Source organism: Rhinatrema bivittatum, chromosome 5, assembly GCF_901001135.1.
Source record: "Rhinatrema bivittatum chromosome 5, aRhiBiv1.1, whole genome shotgun sequence".
Classification (NCBI taxonomy): domain Eukaryota; kingdom Metazoa; phylum Chordata; class Amphibia; order Gymnophiona; family Rhinatrematidae; genus Rhinatrema; species Rhinatrema bivittatum.
The window spans coordinates 363,855,052-363,878,339 of record NC_042619.1 but is presented as its reverse complement, the minus strand read 5'-3'; the positions used below and the strand labels follow the sequence as shown (position 1 = coordinate 363,878,339).

Genomic DNA, 23,288 nt, shown 5'->3' with positions numbered 1-23,288 from the left:
AGCGTCCATTCCAGCTTTGCCTTCGCAAGGAGTTGGTCACTCCTGGGATCCTGCTGTCCTTCGCTCCAGGAGTCATCCTTGTTCCAGCACTTCTTCAAGGTCCTGTGTTTCCTGTTTTTTGTTGGAGCTCCTCGCCCTGTCCTGATGTCTATGTTCCAGTCCAGATGTCTGCCTGATGTTCGTGATCCAAGTCTAAGGTCTGTCTCCTGATCCAGTAATCCGTGTTCCAGTCCAGATGTTTGTTCTCCTGAACCTGATGTCCGTGATCCAGTCTAGTTGTTGTTTCTCCTGATCCTGATGTCCGTGATCCTGACCAGTTATCCTGCACCCCTGGTTCCTCGATGCCACTCTTCCTGGCGTGCCATGTCGTGGTCCGCGACCAGCCCCACGGGCGGGCTGAGTAGGGCGCTTCATGGTGCAATGCCTCTTTCACCTCTGCAGCCCTAGCCTCCGGGAGACTTCCGCTTCTGTCTTTATCCCTGGTCTACGGAGTCCCTGGTGCTTGCTCCGTCTGTGCCAAAGACTCTGCCAGAACCTGTACCATCAGCGTGGTCCGCGACCAGCCACTGGTGGCTGAGTAGAGCGCGCCTTGGTGCAGGCCTTTACAGCTTCTGAGACATGTTCCTCTTCATTGCTCCACATCTCGTCTAGAGGCTCCTCGAGTCCAGCGTGGTCCGTGACCAGTCCCGCGGGTGGACTGTGTAGGGTGCGCTGCGTCACAGTCTCATCCTAGTGCTTTGCCTGAGTCTTCTGATTACCTTGTGCCTTTCCTGAGTCTTCTGTTACCTTGAACTTTGCCTGTGTCTACTTCTTCAGTTCCTCGCACCCTTCCTGCACTGGTCCCGCTCCCGCGGAAGTAGGACAGGGTGGTCCGTGACCAGACCAGTGGTACTGGCTGAGTGTTGCTTTCATGATGCTTGCCTTTATTTACTTTCTCCGTTTTCTTTGTAAAACGCTTGTTTAAACAGCCATGTTTTCACATTTCCTTTAAATAGTTTGAAGTTTTTTTGCAACCTTATTTCAAGAGGCATTGAATTCCATAAGTTGGGTCCCCAGCACCAACTGGCATGAGGAGCAAAGTCATCACCTGGGAAGCAAACCCAGGTCCTCCTGAAAGCTCTGCCACTGAGCCAACCTCCTGAAACCCTTTTTAAGCTCATACTGCACACATTTATCTTTTACAATATTTTTTCATTATCATTAAGGCTAATCATTTGAGCTGTAAAAGAGAAAATCATAATTTTTACATTTATCGGATGAAAAATGTGATCAATTAATTAGCAAAGAATTTAAGATTCAAACTAAGGCTTGGATTTATCAAAATGCACTAAATATCGCATGCGATAGGAAAAGGGGCATGTTTTATGGTAATAGGCAGTTTATTGCAATTTGAGCTAATACCTATGAAAAGTGCTAAGATAGTGCAAATTGTGATACATTTTTTGCACTTTGCAATAAGTGCCAGAATTGTTGTATTTCATACATATAACCACTGGGGGGACCATGTTTAGTAGTTTTAAGCTCCTGGAGAGCCAGCCTAGCTGTCAGGGCCCTTCTACAACCATAGTATGGGGAGGGAAAGGGAGAGGGAGAAGGAGAGGGAGGAAAAGGGAGAGAGAGAGAGACTAGCCATAATGGCCCAATACTAGATAGGTATTTATATCTCTATGGGAAGCCCACCTAGTAACTCGATGTGAGGTTTAGGTATTAGTGTAGGGGTTAGGGGCCACTTTGACATTCAAAGTGAGACGTACGAACAGAACAGTGCTTTCTTGTGAAGATTTGATGACCTTTGGAGTGAGGAAACTCACCCAAAGATGAGATTTGTGCAATGTTCTCTCATCCTAGCTTGATGGACTCTCTACCTGGTTAACATGAAGCTAGGTTGAGAAAACATTACACAAATCTCATCTTTGGGTGAGTTTCCTCACTCCGAAGGTCATCAAATCTTCACAAGAGAGCACTGTTCTGCTCATAGTCTCACTTTGATCTGCTCAGTGCTTAATATTGTTCTGCTCAGTGCTTCTTTCATGGCTGCCAAGTGTTGGCTTAAAAAAAATTACCCCTGGAGTGAACAGGAATTACCCAGATCTTTATTAAAACATGAAAGTTTTGTGTGTCTAAGTGCTTATTGGGCTAGTTGATTCCTTTGGTTGCATTTGAAGGGCTTTATTTACTGGAAATAAAACAAAACAAACATGCTAGCCAGATTGATTGACTTTTTCCTTTCTTAGTGAACAGCTCTAGAATATAGATGCATATGACCAATGTTAAAGATGTCACTTGGGCCCCCACAGGTCTTTTGTCACACTCTGGCAGCAGGAAAATCCCGCAGCGCAACAGGCATGATATCACCCTAACAGTTGTGAGGAACTCCTGCTCTCAGCTTGGAGTGAGGCAAACCTCGCTTTTTAAATCACATTCCAGCATCTGTGAACTACATTCTAAACAAATCAGCACAGCTTCACTGTCCCTTCTGTATGATCAATATGTTAAACCTCCCTCCCCAAGTGTCAAAGAAAACTTTACAAATGTTAACTTTGCTTCCTTTAAGAAAATAAATGACCTAGGCAACACTTAAATAATAGTCAGGGAGCAGCAAATTAAGGGGGTTATTTTCCAACTCGCGAAAAGCCATTATCGCGGTGGTAGCATTCAAATTAGGTGGACGGGAGGAGTCAGGGAGGAGTTAGGGAGGGGATTAGGGAAATAGGCCGGTGGCACCGCTGCCGGTGATAATGTTTAGAACCCCCTTCTTCACCCCCCCCGCCCCCCTTTACCTCTGCGTTCATCATTCCGCAAGGAATGATGAATCCTGGCCTAAGAGTCTGTGATTTTTTTCATCTACAAAATAGAAATTTCTAGAGAGGGGGGAAAAAAGGAAGATTAATAGCCCCATTCACAATGGTTTGTTACTGGTCAATGCAGAAAAATGTGTGCTATTTACTGCAGCTCCCGTTATTTCTAATGGGGACTATTCATTAAGAACATGAGTTTTCCACATTACCGCACCTTTGTGAATAGGGCTGTAGACTCAGTGTCTTCCTTGTACTTTAATAATTTATACATAGAAAATTATATACATTCAGACATTGTTGATAGCTTTTCTTTAAAGACAAATGGTTTTAACCATTTTGCAGTAGGCCATGCAGTACTTATGCTAGTCGGGCTTTACCTGGCAAAACACGTATGAAGGCTTCAAATCTTAAGCAGAACTTAGAAATATACTGTTTGTGGCACATGGGTGCAGACCCAAAATTTCTGTGGTAATCCAGAAAATTCCATCCATAAGAAATCTAACTCATTCCACATAACAATTTCTTTAAAATAAAATTTCATTTGATGTGTTTCCTACTGCAAGATTCTTTCATAGTAAATATAAACTACCATGAATTCCAAGAAGGTTAAACAAATCTTATTAATCTCTGGTAGTGAATTTGCACTGCAAAAAAATTATTGCATACAACAGTCTATATCAATAAAAATATAATCCAATTGCATACTGCAATAAAACATCAAAATGCTGGTAGACGTCATCATGAAATTTAAAGTCTGATTTTTTTTTTCAAAATACATTTATGATCATAGTGCAGTCTCAAAGATGATAAATGGTGTGGAAGTGTCTTTTGAAGTGTCTGTAGTGAGCTGTCCATTGGAAAGTACTTCTGGGTAATTCCTATTAAAATACACCTAGAAAGGGAAAGAGAAGAATTGTTTTAATTAGCAGTATTTCATGTTGGTTAATTTGAAATGCATCAACATAGGAATTATACACGGCTTATACTGTTTTTATCAATTATATTTTAAACACAGAAACAGCAAGACACTAGGAGTCAATAGAAGTTTTTAAGAGCATGATTGATACATTTGTCTGTGAAAATATATGTGAGGCACCTTATGCCTTACCTATATAAGTTGGTAACTTTTAAACAGGTGTACAGGTGCATGCATTCATTGACCCACATCCAGAGACGCATCCATTTTGTAACATGTGCATGTATATGCTTGCATGTTATAAAATATTCTGGACGCGCTTTCATGTGCACGCAATTTTAAATGGACGTGTAAGTGCGCAGCAATGCCTATCACATAAGTGGAGGAATTTTACAAGCAACCTGGGCCATTCGCCATTTACTCAGTTCGTTCACAGTTCGACCAGTTTAGGGATAGAACTTGCAACCCCAATTTAATAGCCTCAACCGTTAAAACCCCGTTGCCTTGCCTCTATTTTTTTGTTTACTGCTTACACACCATCCAGAGCAGAAGAAAATGTATGTGGCAGGGGACCCCGGCGCATGAAAGGACGTGTAAGCATTTACGCACACATCTCTTGGCCAGGCCCCCGCATTCCCACGGCCCGCTCAGACCATGCCCACGCTCCACCCCCTTTTAGAAAACGTTTACTTGTGCGCGCAGCGGGAGACGCGTGTGTCCTCGGGCGGCTTTTAAAACCCGCTCGGAGCATGCCGGCCCAACTTGTGCACGATTCTCCCGGTTTTGGCATGCACAGGGCTTTTAAAATTCACCTTGAATAGTTTGTAGAATAAAAAGAGGAACTTCCCAGAGCTAGGAGATTTCTGAGGGCGTGTACAAGTGTGGAGTGACAAGGAGTAACTTCCCCTGAAAGGTGGATGGGTTGGGAGGAAGTCATGAAAGGGTTTCAAAGAGGAAAGGAAATCCCTCAGTCATCTGGAAATTTTGCTGTTCTGCTTTGGGGAACCCACAGCTTGGGACAGGAGAATCCATTCCTGCATCTAAGGTCCTTAGGAGTAACGGATCTTGATGGGGGTAGGACCAGAGGACAGTTTGTGAAGTAAAGAGATGCTGTGAGTAACATCTGTGCTATTGTAGGAGATGTGAAAATAAAAAGCTGCTTGCCTTTTGTTTTGGAGCCGGTGTTTCTGAAGTGAAGTTTTCCTGCTGTTATTCTGCTCTGCTTGGATATTCTTAATTTTTTGGGATCTTGAATAAATTCTCTGTTTTGGAAAGTTTTTGGTGTGGACCTGGAATTCTGAGTGAGCGTAAGTCTCCCCTTGGGGGCCTCCCACCTTCCGCTGGTCCCCAACTGGTTTGAACTCTCTCTCTTTCCTGAACTGTTCTGAGGCTGCAGAAGCGTCACTCACCACCCCGCAGCCACCGAAGGTAGCTCCCGACGAAGGGAGGGGAGGGGTTCACTTGCAGGTATAGTAGATCTTGCTTGGTGAACTGATTTTACAGAAACAAAGCATGTTTCTTTTGGAACATTGCTGCTTGTCATTACCACCCTAAGGCCTGTCTAAGCCACATGGCCAGCAGATCTACTCTAGTGCTGATACTGCAGTTTGATCTAACTTATCACTACATTAAAGTGATAAGTAAAATCATTTTACTGACTCAAAACATGGAGATAAATTAAAAACAGGGTAACAAAGAAACTCAGAAACCTAGCGTCCGCACAAGGGTTTCTCATTTTCACATACAAAACGAACACAATGGATTTGGATGTTACTATAAGGTTGTAATCCCCATATTTTACAAACTGTGATTGACAAGCATTGAAACTTCAAGGTATATGTATGAAATGTCCCGGCGTTTAATTTGTGCTGCAAAGCCGCTATAGGACTCATAGAAATGTGATCTGAGGATAGCGCACCAAAATAATGAAAGAAGCAAAAAAAAAAAAAAGCTTTAACAATGACTCAAGCAAGCAACTTCTCACAAATGTAAGATGATACCAAATAATAGAAGAGTTCTTTGCCAAGCCTTTGAGCTCCTGAATTCTACCCATTTCTCATTGAACCAGACAAGATACAGGTTTTCTGATAAGTGTATAATCAGAATATAAAAAGAAATGAACTGCTGTCAAGTTTCACTTTTTCACAATTGCCAGTTTTTAGGACTTGTATCGTATCTCCATTCCTTGACAGATGTGCATAACAAAATGAAATAATGTTAAGGCTTGTGTGCCCTTATCTGGAAATATGCTTGGGTGAAAAAAAAAAAAACCAGAACTTGAAATGCAGTCTTTAAAAAAAGATAAATGTGAAAAGTTTTGTTTGAGTGGTAGGTTTTTTTTGTTTGTTTTTTTTAAATAGGCAGAAAAGGTACTATCTTTGTAATCCTGACACATGCCATGAGTTAGGCCTCAAAAATCCCACTTTCTTGAATATGTTTACGACACCTCTACAATTTACAATGTGGGGGGCATAGTCAGAATGTGGTGTTTGATAATGTACTTTTCATTTATGAAGAAATATTGATGAAGACACATTTTAAGGCTTTTCTGACAAGGAAATAAAGCTACAATATAAAAGGAAGTTGCAGAATGCTGAACAGCGGTGCCTCTCTCTCTCTCTCACTATATATATATTCACATATGAGCCTCGAGCAAACCAAACTGTGTATACATGAATCTGACAGTTTCAAAGCAAAAGAAAAAATCAAGTTCCCACACTCATGATCCAAGATCATCAGAAGGGAAATGGACCTTAATAAATGCCACACTTAAAATTCTGCCTTTTAACAGTATCATGTATGCAGTAACATTTTTTGTTTTAATCTATATATATATATAATTTAGTTCATAAATTTATATATTTTTTAAAGTCTGACAGTTTTACAAAAATAATGCAAATAAAAAGTAGAAGGGTTAATTACATTTGAAGCATTTGCTTTTCATAATGCAGAGCTGAATGTTCAGCCTCTTTTAATTTAAATTATTAGTCTTAAGTAAATATATTTGTTTTGCTCCTTGGCAAAATTTCAGGTAGCTTGACAAAGCTCGATACTTCCGTTATGTTAGCTCTTCATCATTGTTTTAAACCCTTGTATCTGATCCCACCATCCAGTGTCCAAACCACAAAAGGAGAATATTGTGCATGACCGCTGGAAGTAAGGATAGAAAATTGCATCTTATTGTTCAGAGAGACTGGCCATATCATGGGCTTCAGGAAAAGTACATTAAGGAAGGATTTCTCCTCATGCTTATGGAAAAATACTTTAAGGAATTCAGGCCTTTAAAATGTATTGCAACATTCAATGCATCGTGCTGGGCTACTTGCATGGATACAACAGGTAACCAAGGTGCCATGCTGAGCCAACCTACAAATGATGTGGCATGGGAAGGAGGTGAAAAGGTGGGTAGGAGAGTAGGTTGGCATCAACATCAAGCTGCAGTGCCCTTACCACTAGCTCAGCTGAATGTGCACATAAATGCAGGGACTTATTGCAGAGTGATCAGCCAATGGTGTGCTCACTTACTTCCGAGTTGGGAGGGAATGGGTCACTGGACCCAGCAGCCATCCTATGTCCTACCTGCTGACACCCCCAGGAATGCCCCCTCACCTCAAGGGGACTGTTCCCACTGTTCCTTGAGTCTGGTGAGATCAGGAAAGAGAATAAAGAGGCAAGTCATCCGGGATATGGCCTCTCTCCCTTGCTTGACAACACCGGACCATATCCCTGCCCACCCTAATGCTAGCTTGCGTTTTGGTCGTGTCAGATAAATAGGAGGCACCTTTTAAGCAAGTTCAATCCCATTTTGTATTATAATTAAAGTTCTAAAGTTTAATATATGACTAATCGTAGTTGGGGGCAGGGTATCCAAGCTAGGTTGGTGGGGTGGGGGGGGGGGGGGGGGGGGCAGGGGAAGGGAAGGGGCATACTTTATTTTAAAATAATTTATACTGCCTTCTTGATCAAAAGATCATTCCAAAGCAACATACAACTAATAATAAACACAAGTGGTAGCTGTTTAAGGGTCCCACAGAACAGCTGAGAGCATCTGCTGCCAGGCGCTAGACCCTGGTATGGTGGCAGGTTGGTGGCTCTCACTATAGCTGTGTCACAGGCCCAGAGGGCTGACATGCTAGCTTTCATGGGGTGGACTGTCTAGTAAGACTGTACTGAGGATCATTCACATGACTCTCATGGTCTAGCATCATTAGGGCCATCCTTGAGGCTTAAGGGATCTCACAGATCCTTTGGACCAGTATATCATTGTGCTCCACATAAGGCTCAGCTATGTAGGTTTAGTCTTCATTACTGGAGTTAAGAATAATAAATAATTTCCACCTATTTATTTATTTAATTCTTTTCTATACCGACGTTCATGACACAAGTCATATCACATTGGTTTACATCGAACAAGGGTGGATTAACAATAGCTTTTTACACATATAAGCGTGCTTCTTATATAAAGGGTGTTCATGTCACAAAAGGCCTGGCTGGGTCATAGCTGCAACAGTTAAAAAAGGAATATTTGCTATATTATTCACAAAATCAACATAGATGTTTCTCATCTATATTTTTTTCTTTTATGACTTACTCCTAGGTCTCACTTCTCTTTCTGTGCTAACATTTTATTACATTTGTATGTATTTGTTTTTGGAACAAAAGTTGGGGAGATTTTATGAACAACACAAATCTCCCTGCTTTTAAGTCTTTCCTTTCAGCCCATATTTAAGTTGTGATTGAGGGTTTAATTTATCACACCTTACAAATGAAAATCTCAGCAGGGTACATCTGTAACACTGTCGAAGGAAGTGGACCCTTGTGGTTGGCAGCACCTAGTGAGTGAGCTTGCTAGGCCCATGCTACCAGCTGGCAGAGAAGCCCATAGGCGGGGCTGGCTGGAGCTTCACCTTTACCAGCCGCCTCCCCTGTAGGTTGAGTCTTTGGGTTCTGGCGGCCAGAAGGACTTAGGTGGGTCCCTAGGCTATGCTCAGTGAGAATTCAATCTAAGCAACATGACACGCATCAGAACGGGTAACAGGCCAGAGGTCAAGGCAGGCAGCAGACAGCGGAAGGTCAGGGACCAGACCAGGGTCAGGATCCAGGTAGTCAATCCGAGACAAACAGAACAGACAAGACCAACAGGACAAGCAAGGAAAGGAACAAGCAGGAACTGTAATGAGAGCAAACAGGCAAGGAACTGGATAACAAACAGAACAAGAGGAGCTAGGAGCAAGGCAAGGAACGACAATGAACACAGAACAAGGCAAGGATAGCAATACAGACTGGAACACAAGGGCACCAGGAGACCTGTTGCTGAGGTGCTGGCTAGTTGCAGAAGTCTTCCTTATATACTCCTGGAGAATGTGATATCATTAGCCAGCGTCACAGGAAGTCCTGATTAGGGGACCTATAAAGGCAGTCCAAAATTGGAGGAAGTACTATTCCAGGTCCTTGGAACAGCATGCTGCTGGAGGCTATGCTGGAGTCGTTTCAGATCAGAGGTGAGGGGCATAACAACATCAAAAACATAAAACAATGCCATCAAAACACAGACTATTGAAACACATGGAACAAAATCATTTCAAATTACAATGTAAATTTAAAACCTAAATTAAACTAATCATATTGGTATGAATTATAAGTTGTCCCTAAAATACAATTTTAAGAGATTTGAAACCAACAGAGAATTTCAGCAGGCCTGATCCCCCATTTCCCCCGCCCCAAATAAGCTGAAAGTTTCTGAGGTCCATATTCAGTAAGCTGGAGAGTGTGAGGAAGTCAAAAGCTTTATTGTATCTCTCTGTTCAATGTAGTGTGTCGCGGGCACCTCTGGAGTTCTCACCAGCGAGATGTGGTTCCTTCACTCACAGGGCTGTCATCCCTCTAGGCATCGCTGCAAGGCTGAAACGGCTGGGCTCTGCTGCAAATTCAGACGTTCTGGCAATTCTTTAAAACAGTTTAGGAGTCAACCTGTTGAATGAGGTTTCCCATTCTGTCTCTGACTGGCCCTCCTCCAGTCAGGTATTTTTCCTGTGCTCTCACCGAGATGCAATTCCCAGTTCTTCCCCCTCCTCCACTGGGGAAGGAGTCACAAACAAACATATAATAGTTTATCAAAAATCCAGGTCTTTTTGTTTCGTTCCTAAGATTGTGCAGAAATTGCAATTCACTATTGCCTCTGCACTGAAACCGAAATGTCTGTAGTCAGGCTTCTAACCTTGCACTGACTACCCAGCGTGGGGATCCAGCATCAACTCACCCCTTCTCCCCTATAGTTGTGCTCCCCGTCCTGTCTCACCTCTATCTCTTGCGGTAATCAACCTTGTCCTCCTTGTAAGTGTGTAGTGAAACCAGGTAACACCAATGCTGCAGGACACACTCACTCCGTCTCCATGTCCGACGCAGAGGAATCCTCGGAAGGCAGCTCCCAGTCCATCTCCTCCTCACTCTCCATGCTACTGCTCTCTGAGCTTTCTTCCTCACTCCTGGACACACCCTCTGCTTCCCACAGCATGCTCTCAGCTGCCCCTAATTCCTCCAGATTACCCTCGGCCTTCACCTCAGCCTCCTTCTGGTTAGGAGCCTTCCCCTGCCGCTCTGGGATTCTGGGAACTGTAGTCCACACAGGGTGTCTCCACGCCCCCTGCTGTTTCCCCTTGGTATCTTTGGACCACTGCTGAACGGGGACCGGTAGAATATCCTGCCGTGCTAGGAGTTTGTCACTCTTCTCCTGACAAGTGTAATCTAGTTCAATTTAGCTTATAATGTTCTTTCCTGATTTATGCTATGCTTGCTATGAACACAGTTAGTAGCTACTATTTAGATTATAATAAAAATGAAAGATATGTAAACAAATTTGTATAAGATTGTACATCAGTAGACTTTCTGGCTCCATGGACAAAATAAAAGATAATTATATTAGGTAAAAAATAGATATAATATATGACCTTTTCCTAACAATAATAAAATGTGTTGTACTTGTAGGTTATTGCAATTTGAACCTAGGTCAGGCTGACCTGTTGATTAGTCAGGACCTAAAACCTATGGTATTTGAATAAAATGCAGAAATGTAACTGTAATTGGTTAAGTTAAGATACAATTCTTTTAATATTTTGCTTTATCATGCTGACCTTGTATTTAGAAATACTATGTAAAACTGATTGTAATTACTGGATTTCAAGACTGCCTACCAAGAGCCTATTCAGTGTGGTTTTCTCACATGTGATATTTTTCCTATGTAAATATTACATGTCAGTTAAACTTGGTAGATTTGTACTGCAACAGATTCATTTTTGTCTATTTTAAAATTGAAAGAATCACCAGGGCCTTTAGTAAATTAAAAAATATATTAAAAATCCCCACAGTGGACAAGTTATCTGGCTAAAGTTAGCTGGCCACCTTGTCATGGATATTCAGTGGGACAAGTCGCCCACTGAATACCCTCAGCTAAAATTATCCGCATAAGTTTACCCACATATATTTTGAATATAACCGGTTAGGTTTAAACTTACCCAGGGCACATTACTCAGATAATTTTAACCTTAACTGGCTACATTCAACATATAACCGGCAAAGTGGCAAAGAAAAAAGAAACCATCTGGGTCAGCAAGACCAATCCCCCATTCTCCCCATCCAGAAAATAAGCAACAATAAAGACAGGCCATAGTGCCAGTTTACATCCAACCCCCCCACCCCTAAAAAAAGAAAACACAGAAACATAGAACTATAACGCAGTAAAAGACCGCATGGCCTATCTAGTCTGTCCATCTGCCCAATTAATTTAGCTTTATAATTCCTATCACTCCCTCAGAGATCCCCTGTATTTATCCCATGCTTTCTTGGATTTGAATACTGTTTTTATATCCACCACTTCCACTGGGAGGCTGTTCTATGCATCCATTACCCTCTCTGTAAAGAAATATTTCCTAAAATTACTCCTGAGTCTACCCCCTTTCACCTTCATCCCTTGACCTTTTGTTCTAGAGCCTCCTTTCCGTTTAAAGAGTCTCATCTCTTGGGCATGGAAACCTTTCCGATATTTAAATGACTCTATCATATCTCCCCTATCTCACCTTTCCTCTAGGGTGTACATGTTTAGTTCTTTAAAACTATCCCCATATGCTTTGGAAGAAAGACCACTGTTCATTTTAGTACCCACCCTCTGGACAGACTCCATCCTGTTTATATCCTTTTGAAGGTGCAGTCTCCAGAACTGTATACAGTATTCCAAGTAAGGTCTCACCAGGGACCTAATACAGGGGTAATATCACCTCATTTCTGCTGACCATTCCTCTGTGTATGCAACCAAGCATTTTTCTGGTTTTTGTCGTTGCTTTATCCACCTGTTTGGCCACCTGGACTCAGCCAGCTAAACTTAGCAGGATAGCACTGATATTCTGTATTACCTGGCTAAGTTGCAGCCCCACCTCCAGAATGCCCCCCCCCCCCCACCACCACTGCCTCTTTTAATGACTTAACCCAGGAAAAACTATCCAGACAATGAGGGATCATATTCAACACCAGGTTTTCCAAAGTCCCGTATTTAGCCACACTCTTTTGAAATTGACCTATCTGCTACTACTCTACATCACAACCCAAAGCCTGTTAGAAGAGCTAAGTCTTGAATATTGTGGGGCGGATTTTCAGAGCCCTGCTCGCGTAAATCCGCCCAAAACCGGGCGGATTTACGCGAGCAGGGCCCTGCGCGCCGGGAAGCCTATTTTACATAGGCCTCCCGGCGCGCGCAGAGCCCCGGGACTCGCGTAAGTCCCGGGGTTCTCGGAGGGGGGCGTGTCGGGGGCGTGTCGGGGGGCGGGCCCGGTCGTCGCGGCGTTTCGGGGGCATGTCGGCAGCGTTTTGGGGGCGGGTACGGGGGCGTGGCTACGGCCCGGGGGCGTGGCCGCGCCCTCCGTACCCGCCCCCAGGTCGCGGCCCGGCGCGCAGGAGGCCCGCTGGCGCGCGGGGATTTACGCCTCCCTCCGGGAGGCGTAAATCCCCCGACAAAGGTAAGGGGGGGGTTTAGACAGGGCCGGGCGGGTGGGTTAGGTAGGGGAAGGGAGGGTAAGGTGAGGGAAGGGCAAAGGAAAGTTCCCTCCGAGGCCGCTCCGATTTCGGAGCGGCCTTGGAGGGAACGGGGGGAGGCAGCGCGGCTCGGCGCGCGCAGGCTATACAAAATCGATAGCCTTGCGCGCGCCGATCCAGGATTTTAGTGGATACGTGCGGCTCCGCGCGTATCTACTAAAATCCAGCGTACTTTTGCTTGAGTCTGATGCGCAAGCAAAAGTAGGCTGATCGCGCTTCTTTTAAAATCTACCCCTGTGTGAATAGAGCTATATGATTTATTGATCTGGCTTCTATTGGAAGAATATTCCATAGATTAGGTAGATGACAGGAAAATGCTTGCCACCAGGTTTGTGTTAGGCAAGCTATCCTCAAAGATGGCACTACTTGAATTTATCTAAGCTGCCAAACAGGGCCATATGGTATCAATAACTGCAGAAAATATGATGAACAGTTTATATGGAGGGCTTAAATGTAAGCAATAAATTCTTGGACTGAACTTACCAAAAAAATAGGAAGCCAGTATAAGTTAAATAGAGCAGGACTGATGCAATCTCTAATACCTGTCTCCAAAAGATTATCCAGGTCTTACTGAATATGGACCTCGGAACCTTTCAGCTTATTTGTGGCAGGGAGGAAATGGTGGATCAGGCCTGCTGAAATTCTGTGTTAGTTTTAAATGTCTTTAAATTGTATTTTAGGGACAACTGATATAATGCATACCGATATGATTAGTTTAATTTAGGTTTTAAATTTACATTGTAATTTGAAATATGTTTTGAATTATTTGAACTTTACATATAGTCTTAGCTGGTAAACCTGCAAACTAATAATCAAGGTGAGGTACAATTATTGCCTGGATCAAAGAGGCTAAATCAGCTGTAGTCAAATATGGCTGGATCTTCATAATCGACCTTAAAGAAGAGGTTACGGCTGTTCAGCTTGGAGAAGAGACGGCTGAGGGGGGTTATGATAGAGGTCTTTAAATCATGACAGGTCTTGAATGAGTAGATGTGAATCAGTTATCAACCCTTTCAGATAATAGAAGGACTAGGGGCACTCCATGAAGTTAGCAAGTAGCACATTTAAGACTAATCGGAGAAAATTCTTTTTTACTCAACGCAAAATTAAGTTCTGGAATTTGTTACCAGATGATGTGGTTAGTGCAGTTAGTGTAGCTGGGTTTAAAAAAGATTTGGATAAGTTCTTGGAGGAGAAGTCCATTAACTGCTATTAATCAAGTTGACTTTGTTGCGTTCGTGCCTCTTCTCGCCCTTGCTCCACCCTCTCTACCTTGGGAGCGACTCCCTTCGACTGACGGACAGATGCAGCCGCAGCTTCTCCCTGCCTCTTGGTCCCGGTGTCCCCAGGCTAGCTTGACGCTACGGATCCGCCATGTTCCTGATGACGTAAGGGCGTGTGCTCCAAACTTTGTACCAGCAAGGGCGCGAACCTTGGGGGCGTCCCCCCGTAGTGACATCATCCATTTTCACTTTAAAAGTCTTTGTTTGCTAACCTCTAATGAGTTACCAAGGAACTCCATCAGGACTTGCTTTGGCAGTCCACGATACTTGCAACAACGATCCGAGTCAGTGAGGGGAATCCTTCTCCACTGCTCAGCCTTTTCAAACTTACCAGGAGTACCCGCTCCACGGTGGCTCCACTCTCTCTTCTTGATTTCAGATTGTCAAGACAGGATCTGGTACTCGCTCCTCGAGGGCCTACGTCCCTGAATACTCAGAAGACTCCTCATTGCCTGGAAGCGATCGCAGACGTGAACACAGTAAGTTCTACTGTAGATAGGGATTGGTACTCGCTCCACGAGGGCCTACATTCCTATAGCTCTGAAGACTCCCTTCCGTCCAAGAAGTTATCGCAAGTACGGAGATCGTGAGTTACATTGGCAAGATTGCAGCTAGTAACCGGCACTCGCTCCACGAGGGCCAATGTTTCTAGAATCCTTTACAGACTCACTTCTACTCTAGAAGTCATTTCATATACAGCTATTGTGAGTTCTTATTACAGACTGTTTATAGGAACCAGTGCTCGCCTACGGCTCCTGTTCCTGACTGTACTGAAGACTCTCTGTGGCATAGAGACCATTGCAGACATACACTATTGTGAGTGTACCATCTTGTATCCAGTGTACCCTGCCTACTCACTACTTCTAGTCTCTCTCTACAGCTCAGCAACCCAGAGATTATATTCCAGTATCAGAAGGAATTCAGCCCTGCCGGACACATCGACTCACTATTGCCACCACTGGTGGTTCAGCTTCCAGCCTAATAAAGAACTATTTGTGTTTATTTCATATTCTAGCCTAGCCGGTGGTTCCTCTCAGGATCTCCTCCTGGGGGCGCTGTCATCTGCCCAGGGATTCACCATTTCCTCCAAGTGTTTATTCCTTACACTACTGTCACCCTGTGGGAGCCAACCACTAACACCGCTTACGGAAGTATTATATAGATAGCTAACTCCTTTTTCTATGGGACTTGCCAGCAGCCTATATATAACAGATTGTTACTCCGTAGCGGAGGCATGATAGATTGCTAACTCAGTAGCAAAGTACAATATACCTATTGTTAGCTTCTCTCCTCAGAAGAGTATCATTGAACAGACTGCCAACTCCTCTTCCCTGGGGAGTTGTTCCATAACAGATTGCTACCTCCTTCCCTTACAGGAGCATCTAACGGCAGTTCGCTAACAGATTACTAACTCCCCCTCCTGGCAGGGTAAGCACTACAGATAGCTAACTCCTCCCCTCTGGAGGAGCAGATCATGACAGATTGCTAACTCCTCCCCCTTTCAGGAGGAAAGCAGAACAGATTGCTAACTCCGCCCTCCTGGCAGGGTGAGCAATAACAGATTGCTAACTCCTCCCCTCTGGAGGAGAGCATAACAGACTTAGGGAATGGCCTCTGCTATTACTGGAATCAGCAGCAAGGGATCTTCTTAGTGTTTGGGTACTTGCCAGGTTCTTGTGGCCTGGTTTGGCCTTTGTTGGAAACAGGATGCTAGGCTTGATGGACCCTTGGTCTGACCCAGCAATTTCTTATGTTCTTAAAAGAACTCTTTGTAGTTAGAAATATGTTTACCCATTTTCAACAATGTCACAATCCAGTGGGAGCATTGAGAGGAGAGTATCACCTTGCTGGTGGCTGAAAGGAAACCGTAAGTTCTGCTTGGGAAATTTTTTCTAAAGTATTGAGGAGAAGTAAACTATTGGGGTATATTATTTAGTGTGTTTGTGCTTTAAATAGTAAGACAGATAATAATCAGAAGTTAGTGTGCTTATTTTTTAAGTAGTTGGTAAGGCAGCTAATAAGCAAAAGTTAGTGTGTTTGTATTAAAAAAAAAAAAAAAAAAAAGATAGCCAGAAGCTAGAAATAAACTAAGAGCACTGTATACCTATGTAAAATGGTTGAAAAGTTCAGTTACTTACCTTGGAAAGGTGTAAAGGTGGTTTGATTAGATACCAACATTTGTTAATCAAGACAGCTGTGAGTCACTCAGGCTGACTAACTGAAGTGTTAAGATTGTGTGATTAATTTGATTAGGTACCATCATTTGTTAATCAGAACAGCAGTTAGTCACTCAGGACAACTAACTGTAGTATAAATCTGCAAAGGGATTGTTTTGTACTAATTTATCTTAGAAGCACAAGATATACTGCACAGGAAGAGCTGAGAGGAGAGAATCACCTTGCTGGTGGCCGAAAGGAATCTACTTGGGAAATTTTTTTAAAGTACTGGGGAGAAGTAAACTATTGGGGTATATTATTTAGTGTTTGTGCTTTAAATAAGTCAGTAAGGAAGATTCATACTCCCATAGCAACCTAAAACTTAACTAGGAACTGAACAAATTTGAAATGAAGGCAGCAGTCCAGCAGCAAGAAGGAGGCCTCCCAGTATTTGCATCGAGTGTCACATGTATGATTTTTTAGCTGCTGGTGAGAAGTTGTATGTGTGTATCCGATGCAAAGAGCTCCTGTCTCTCAGAGAATGAGTCCGATCTCTGAAGGCTAGAGTGGCAGACCTGGAGGAGCTGAGGCAGACAGAGAGGTATATAGATGAGACCTTCAGGGACATAGTAGTCAAGTCCCAACTTCAGACTGGCAGCCCTGGTGCTGCCTTGGAGGAAGAAGGTCTCATGATGGGAGAGCACCAACCAGGTGTAGCAGGAAAGGATTCTGTAGCAAGGACCTGCTCTCCAGGTGATGCATTATCCTTTCGCACTGAGGATATCTCCCCAAGGCCTACTGCCCAGGAGGGAAGGGTGAGGTCGGCCGTCATAGTTGGTGATTCGATTATTAGGAATGTAGATAGCTGGGTGGCTGGTGGGCGTGAGGATCGCCTGGTAACATGCCTACCTGGTGCGAAGGTGGCGGACCTCACGTGTCACCTAGATAGGATTTTAGACAGTGCTGGGGAGGAGCCCGCTGTCATGGTACATGTGGGCACCAACGACAGGAAAATGTGGGAGGGAGGTTCTGGAAGCCAAATTTAGGCTCTTAGGTAGAAAGCTTAAATCCAGAATCTCCAGGGTAGCATTCTCTGAAATGCTCCCTGTTCCACGCGCAGGTCACCAGAGGCAGGCAGAGATCCGGAGTCTCAATGCGTGGATGAGACGATAGTGCAAGGAAGAGGGATTCAGTTTTGTTAGGAACTGGGGAACCTTTTGGGGAAGGGGGAGTCTCTTCCGAAGGGATGGGCTCCACCTTAACCAGGGTGGAACCAGACTGCTGGCGCTAACCTTTAAAAAGGAGATAGAGCAGCTTTTAAACTAGAACAAAGGGGAAAGCCGACAGTCACTCAGCAGCGTATGGTTCGGAGAGAGGTATCTTTAAAGGATACTAATGATGCATTAGAATTAGGGCATCCCGACACTGAGGTTCCAATAATTAGAAAAGTAGTCCAAGTGCCTGTAACTAAAAACTCACCTGAGCTAAAAAATTCTAACTTATCCCTATCAATTAAAAAGCAGAATGAAAATACAAACAAAAAACAAACTTTGAAATGTTTGTATGCTAATGCCAGAAGTCTAAGAAGTAAGATGGGAGAATTAGAATGTATAGCAGAAAATGATGACACAGACTTAATTGGCATCTCAGAGACATGGTGGAAAGAGAATAACCAATGGGACAGTGCTATACCGGGGTACAAATTATATCACAATGACAGAGAGGAGCACCCGGGAGGAGGTGTGGCGCTTTATGCCCGGGATGGCATAGAGTCCAACAGGATAAACATCCTGCATGAGACTAAATACAAAATTGAATCTTTATGGGTAGAAATCCCTTGTGTGTCGGGGAAGACTATAGTGATAGGGGTATACTACCGTCCACCTGGTCAAGATGGTGAGACGGACAGTGAAATGCTAAGAGTAATTAGGGAAGCTAACCAAATTGGTAGAGCAGTAATAATGGGAGACTTCAATTACCCCAATATAGACTGGGTAAATGTATCATCGGGTCATGCTAGAGAGATAACGTTCCTGGATGGAATAAATGATAGCTTTATGGAGCAATTGGTTCAGGAACCGACGAGAGAGGGAGCAATTTTAGATCTAATTCTCAGTGGAGCACAGGACTTGGTGAGAGAGGTAATGGTGGTGGGGCCGCTTGGCAATAGGGATCATAATATGATCAAATTTGATTTAATGACTGGAAAAGGAACAGTGTGCAAATCCAAGGCTCTCGTGCTAAACTTTCAAAAGGGAAACTTTGATAAAATGAGAAAAATTGTTAGAAAAAAACCGAAAGGAGCAGCTACAAAAGTAAAAAATGTCCAAGAGGCGTGGTCATTGTTAAAAAATACCATTCTAGAAGCACAGTCCAGATGTATTCCACACATTAAGAAAGGTGGAAAGAAGGCAAAACGATTACCGGCATGGTTAAAAGGGGAGGTGAAAGAAGCTATTTTAGCCAAAAGATCTTCATTCAAAAATTGGAAGAAGGATCCAACAGAAGAAAATAGGATAAAGCATAAACATTGGCAAGTTACATGTAAGAAATTGATAAGACAGGCTAAGAGAGAATTTGAAAAGAAGTTGGCTGTAGAGGCAAAAACTCACAGTAAAAACTTTTTAAAATATATCCGAAGCAGAAAGCCTGTGAGGGAGTCAGTTGGACCGTTAGATGATCGAGGGGTTAAAGGGGCACTTAGAGAAGATAAGGCCATCGCGGAAAGATTAAATGATTTCTTTGCTTCTGTGTTTACTGAAGAGGATGTTGGGGAGGTACCCATAATGGAGAAGGTTTTCATGGGTAATGATTCAGATGGACTGAATCAAATCACGGTGAACCTAGAAGATGTTGTAGGCCTGATTGACAAACTGAAGAGTAGTAAATCACCTGGACCGGATGGTATACAACCCAGAGTTCTGAAGGAACTAAAAAATGAAATTTCAGACCTATTAGTAAAAATTTGTAACTTATCATTAAAATCATCCATTGTACCTGAAGACTGGAGGATAGCAAATGTAACCCCAATATTTAAAATGGGCTCCAGGGGCGATCCGGGAAACTACAGACCGGTTAGCCTGACTTCAGTGCTAGGAAAGATAGTGGAAAGTGTTCTAAACATCAAAATCACAGAACATATAGAAAGACATGGTTTAATGGAACAAAGTCAGCATGGCTTTACCCAGGGCAAGTCTTGCCTCACAAATCTGCTTCACTTTTTTGAAGGAGTTAATAAACATGTGGATAAAGAAGAACCGGTAGATATAGTATATTTGGATTTTCAGAAGGCGTTTGACAAAGTTCCTCATGAGAGGCTTCTAGGAAAAGTAAAACGTCATGGGATAGGTGGCGATGTCCTTTCGTGGATTGCAAACTGGCTAAAAGACAGGAAACAGAGAGTAGGATTAAATAGGCAATTTTCTAAGTGGAAGGGAGTGGACAGTGGAGTGTCTCAGGGATCTGTATTGGGACCTTTACTTTATATTTATAAATGATCTGGAAAGAAATACGATGAGTGAGATAATCAAATTTGCAGATGACACAAAATTGTTCAGAGTAGTTAAATCACAAGCAGATTGTGATAAATTGCAGGAAGACCTTGTGAGACTGGAAAATTGGGCATCCAAATGGCAGATGAAATTTAATGTGGATAAGTGCAAGGTGATGCATAGAGGGAAAAATAACCCATGCTATAATTACACAATGTTGGGTTCCATATTAGGTGCTACAACCCAAGAAAGAGATCTAGGTGTCATAGTGGATAACACATTGAAATCGTCGGTACAGTGTGCTGCGGCAGTCAAAAAAGCAAACAGAATGTTGGGAATTATTAGAAAGGGAATGGTGAATAAAACGGAAAATGTCATAATGCCTCTGTATCGCTCCATGGTGAGACCGCACCTTGAATACTGTGTACAATTCTGGTCGCCGCATCTCCAAAAAGATATAATTGCGATGGAGAAGGTACAGAGAAGGGCTACTAAAATGATAAGGGGAATGGAACAACTCCCTTATGAGGAAAGACTAAAGAGGTTAGGACTTTTCAGCTTGGAGAAGAGATGATTGAGGGGGGATATGATAGAGGTGTTTAAAATCATGAGAGGTCTAGAACGGGTAGATGTGAATCGGTTATTTACTCTTTCGGATAGAAGAAAGACTAGGGGGCACTCCATGAAGTTAGCATGGGGCACATTTAAAACTAATCGGAGAAAGTTCTTTTTTACTCAACGCACAATTAAACTCTGGAATTTGTTGCCAGAGGATGTGGTTAGTGCAGTTAGTATAGCTGTGTTTAAAAAAGGATTGGATAAGTTCTTGGAGGAGAAGTCCATTACCTGCTATTAAGTTCACTTAGAGAATAGCCACTGCCATTAGCAGTGGTGACATGGAATAGACTTGGTTTTTGGGTGCTTGCTAGGTTCTTATGGCCTGGATTGGCCACTGTTGGAAACAGGATGCTGGGCTTGATGGACCCTTGGTCTGACCCAGTATGGCATTTTCTTATATTCTTATGTTCTTATAGGATTTTAGATAGTGCTGGGGAAGAGCCAGCTGTCGTGGTACATGTGGGCACCAACGACATAGGAAAATGTGGGAGGAAGGTTCTGGAAGCCAAATTTAGTCTCTTAGGTAAAAAGCTGAAATCCAGGGTAGTATTCTCTGAAATGCTCCCTGTTCCACGCACAGGTCCCCAGAGGCAGGCAGAGCTCCGGAATCTCAATGCTTGAATGAGACAATGGTGCAAGGAAGAGGGATTCAGTTCTGTAAGGAACTGGGGAACTTTGTAGGGAAGGGGGAGTCTTTTCCAAAGGGAGGGGCTCCACATTAACCAGGGTGGAACCAGGCTGCTGGCGCTAACCTTTAAAAAGGTGATAGAACAGCTTTTAAACTAGAACAAAGGGGAAAGCCGACAGTTGCTCAGCAGCGCATGGTTTGGAGGGAGGTATCTTCAAAGGATACGATGCATTAGAATTAGGGCATCCCAACAGTGAGGTTTCAATAATATGAAAAGAAGTCCAAGTGCCTGTAACTAAAAACTCACCTGAGCTAAAAAATTCCAATTTATCCCTATCAATTAAAAAGCAGAATGAAAATACAAACAAAAAACACACTTTGAAATGTTTGTATGCTAATGCCAGAATTAGAGAATTAGAATGTATAGCAGTGAATGATGACAGACTTAATTGGCATCTCAGAGACATGGTAGAAGGAGGATAACCAATGGGACAGTTCTATACCGGGGTACAAATTATATCACAATGACAGAGAGGAGCATCTGGGAAGCAGGGTGGTGCTTTATAGGGATGTGAATCGTGTCCTCGATCGTCTTAACGATCGATTTCGGCTGGGAGGGGGAGGGAATCGTATTGTTGCCGTTTGGGGGGGTAAAATATCGTGAAAAATCGTTAAAAATCGTTAAAAATCGAAAAATCGAAAAACCGGCACATTAAAACCCCCTAAAACCCACCCCCGACCCTTTAAATTAAATCCCCCACCCTCCCGAACCCCCCCCCCAAATAACTTAAATAACCTGCGGGTCCAGCGGCGGTCCGGAATGGCAGCGGTCCGGAACGGGCTCCTGCTCCTGAATCTTGTCGTCTTCAGCCGGCGCCATTTTCCAAAATGGCGCCGAAAAATGGCGGCGGCCATAGACGAAAAAGATTGGACGGCAGGAGGTCCTTCCGGACCCCCGCTGGACTTTTGGCAAGTCTCGTGGGGGTCAGGAGGCCCCCCACAAGCTGGCCAAAAGTTCCTGGAGGTCCAGCGGGGGTCAGGGAGCGATTTCCCGCCGCGAATCGTTTTCGTACGGAAAATGGCGCCGGCAGGAGATCGACTGCAGGAGGTCGTTCAGCGAGGGTTCCGGCGCCTCGCTGAACGACCTCCTGCAGTCGATCTCCTGCCGGCGCCATTTTCCGTACGAAAACGATTCGCGGCGGGAAATCGCTCCCTGACCCCCGCTGGACCTCCAGGAACTTTTGGCCAGCTTGTGGGGGGCCTCCTGACCCCCACGAGACTTGCCAAAAGTCCAGCGGGGGTCCGGAAGGACCTCCTGCCGTCCAATCTTTTTCGTCTATGGCCGCCGCCATTTTTCGGCGCCATTTTGGAAAATGGCGCCGGCTGAAGACGACAAGATTCAGGAGCAGGAGCCCGTTCCGGACCGCTGCCGTTCTGGACCGCCGCTGGACCCGCAGGTTATTTAAGTTATTTGGGGGGGGGGTTCGGGGGGGTGGGGGATTTAATTTAAAGGGTCGGGGGTGGGTTTTAGGGGGTTTTAGTGTGCCGGCTCACGATTCTAACGATTTATAACGATAAATCGTTAGAATCTGTATTGTATTGTGTTCCATAACGGTTTAAGACGATATTAAAATTATCGGACGATAATTTTAATTGTCCTAAAACGATTCACATCCCTAGTGCTTTATGTCTGGGATGGCATAGAGTCCAACAGGATAAAGATCCTGCATGAGACTAAAAGCACAATCAAATCTTTATGGGTAGAAATCCCTTGTGTGTTGGAGAAGGTTATAGTGATAGGAGTATACTACTGTCCACCTGATCAAGATGGTGAGATGAACAGTGAAATGCTAAGAGAAATTAGGGAAGCTAACCAAATTGGTAGTGCAGTAATAATGGGAGATTTCAATTACCCCAATATTGACTGAGTAAATGTAACATCAGGACATGCTAAAGAGACAAAGTTCCTGGATGGAATAAATGACAGTTTTATGGAGCAATTGGTTCAGGAACCGAGGAGAGAGGGAGCAATTTTACATCTAATTCTCAGTGGAGCACAGGATTTGGTGAGAGAGGTAACGGTGGTAGGGCCGCTTGGCAATAGTGATCATAATTTGATCAAATTTGAATTAATGACTGGAAGGGTGACAGTAAGCAAATCCACGCTCTAGTGCTAAACTTTCAAAAGGGAAACTTTGATAAAATGAGATAAATATTTAGAAAAAAACTGAAAGGAGCAGCTACAAAGGTAAAAAAATGTGCAAGAGGCATGGACATTGATAAAATAACACCATCCTAGAAGCACAGTTCAGATGTA

The 23,288-nt window shown here is 43.6% G+C and overlaps 1 protein-coding gene across 1 annotated transcript in view; it reads right to left on the bottom strand.

Moving 5' to 3' along the window:
- Nucleotides 1-3,471: 3,471 nt before the first annotated feature.
- ABCC4 (ATP binding cassette subfamily C member 4) overlaps nt 3,472-23,288 on the bottom strand; it is a 1,099,276-nt gene continuing 1,079,459 nt past the window's right edge. The window contains exon 31 of the mRNA XM_029604735.1: nt 3,472-3,690. Coding sequence (XP_029460595.1) covers nt 3,583-3,690 — 108 coding nt within the window. The 3' untranslated portion in view covers nt 3,472-3,582. The remainder of the gene's footprint in view (nt 3,691-23,288) is intronic.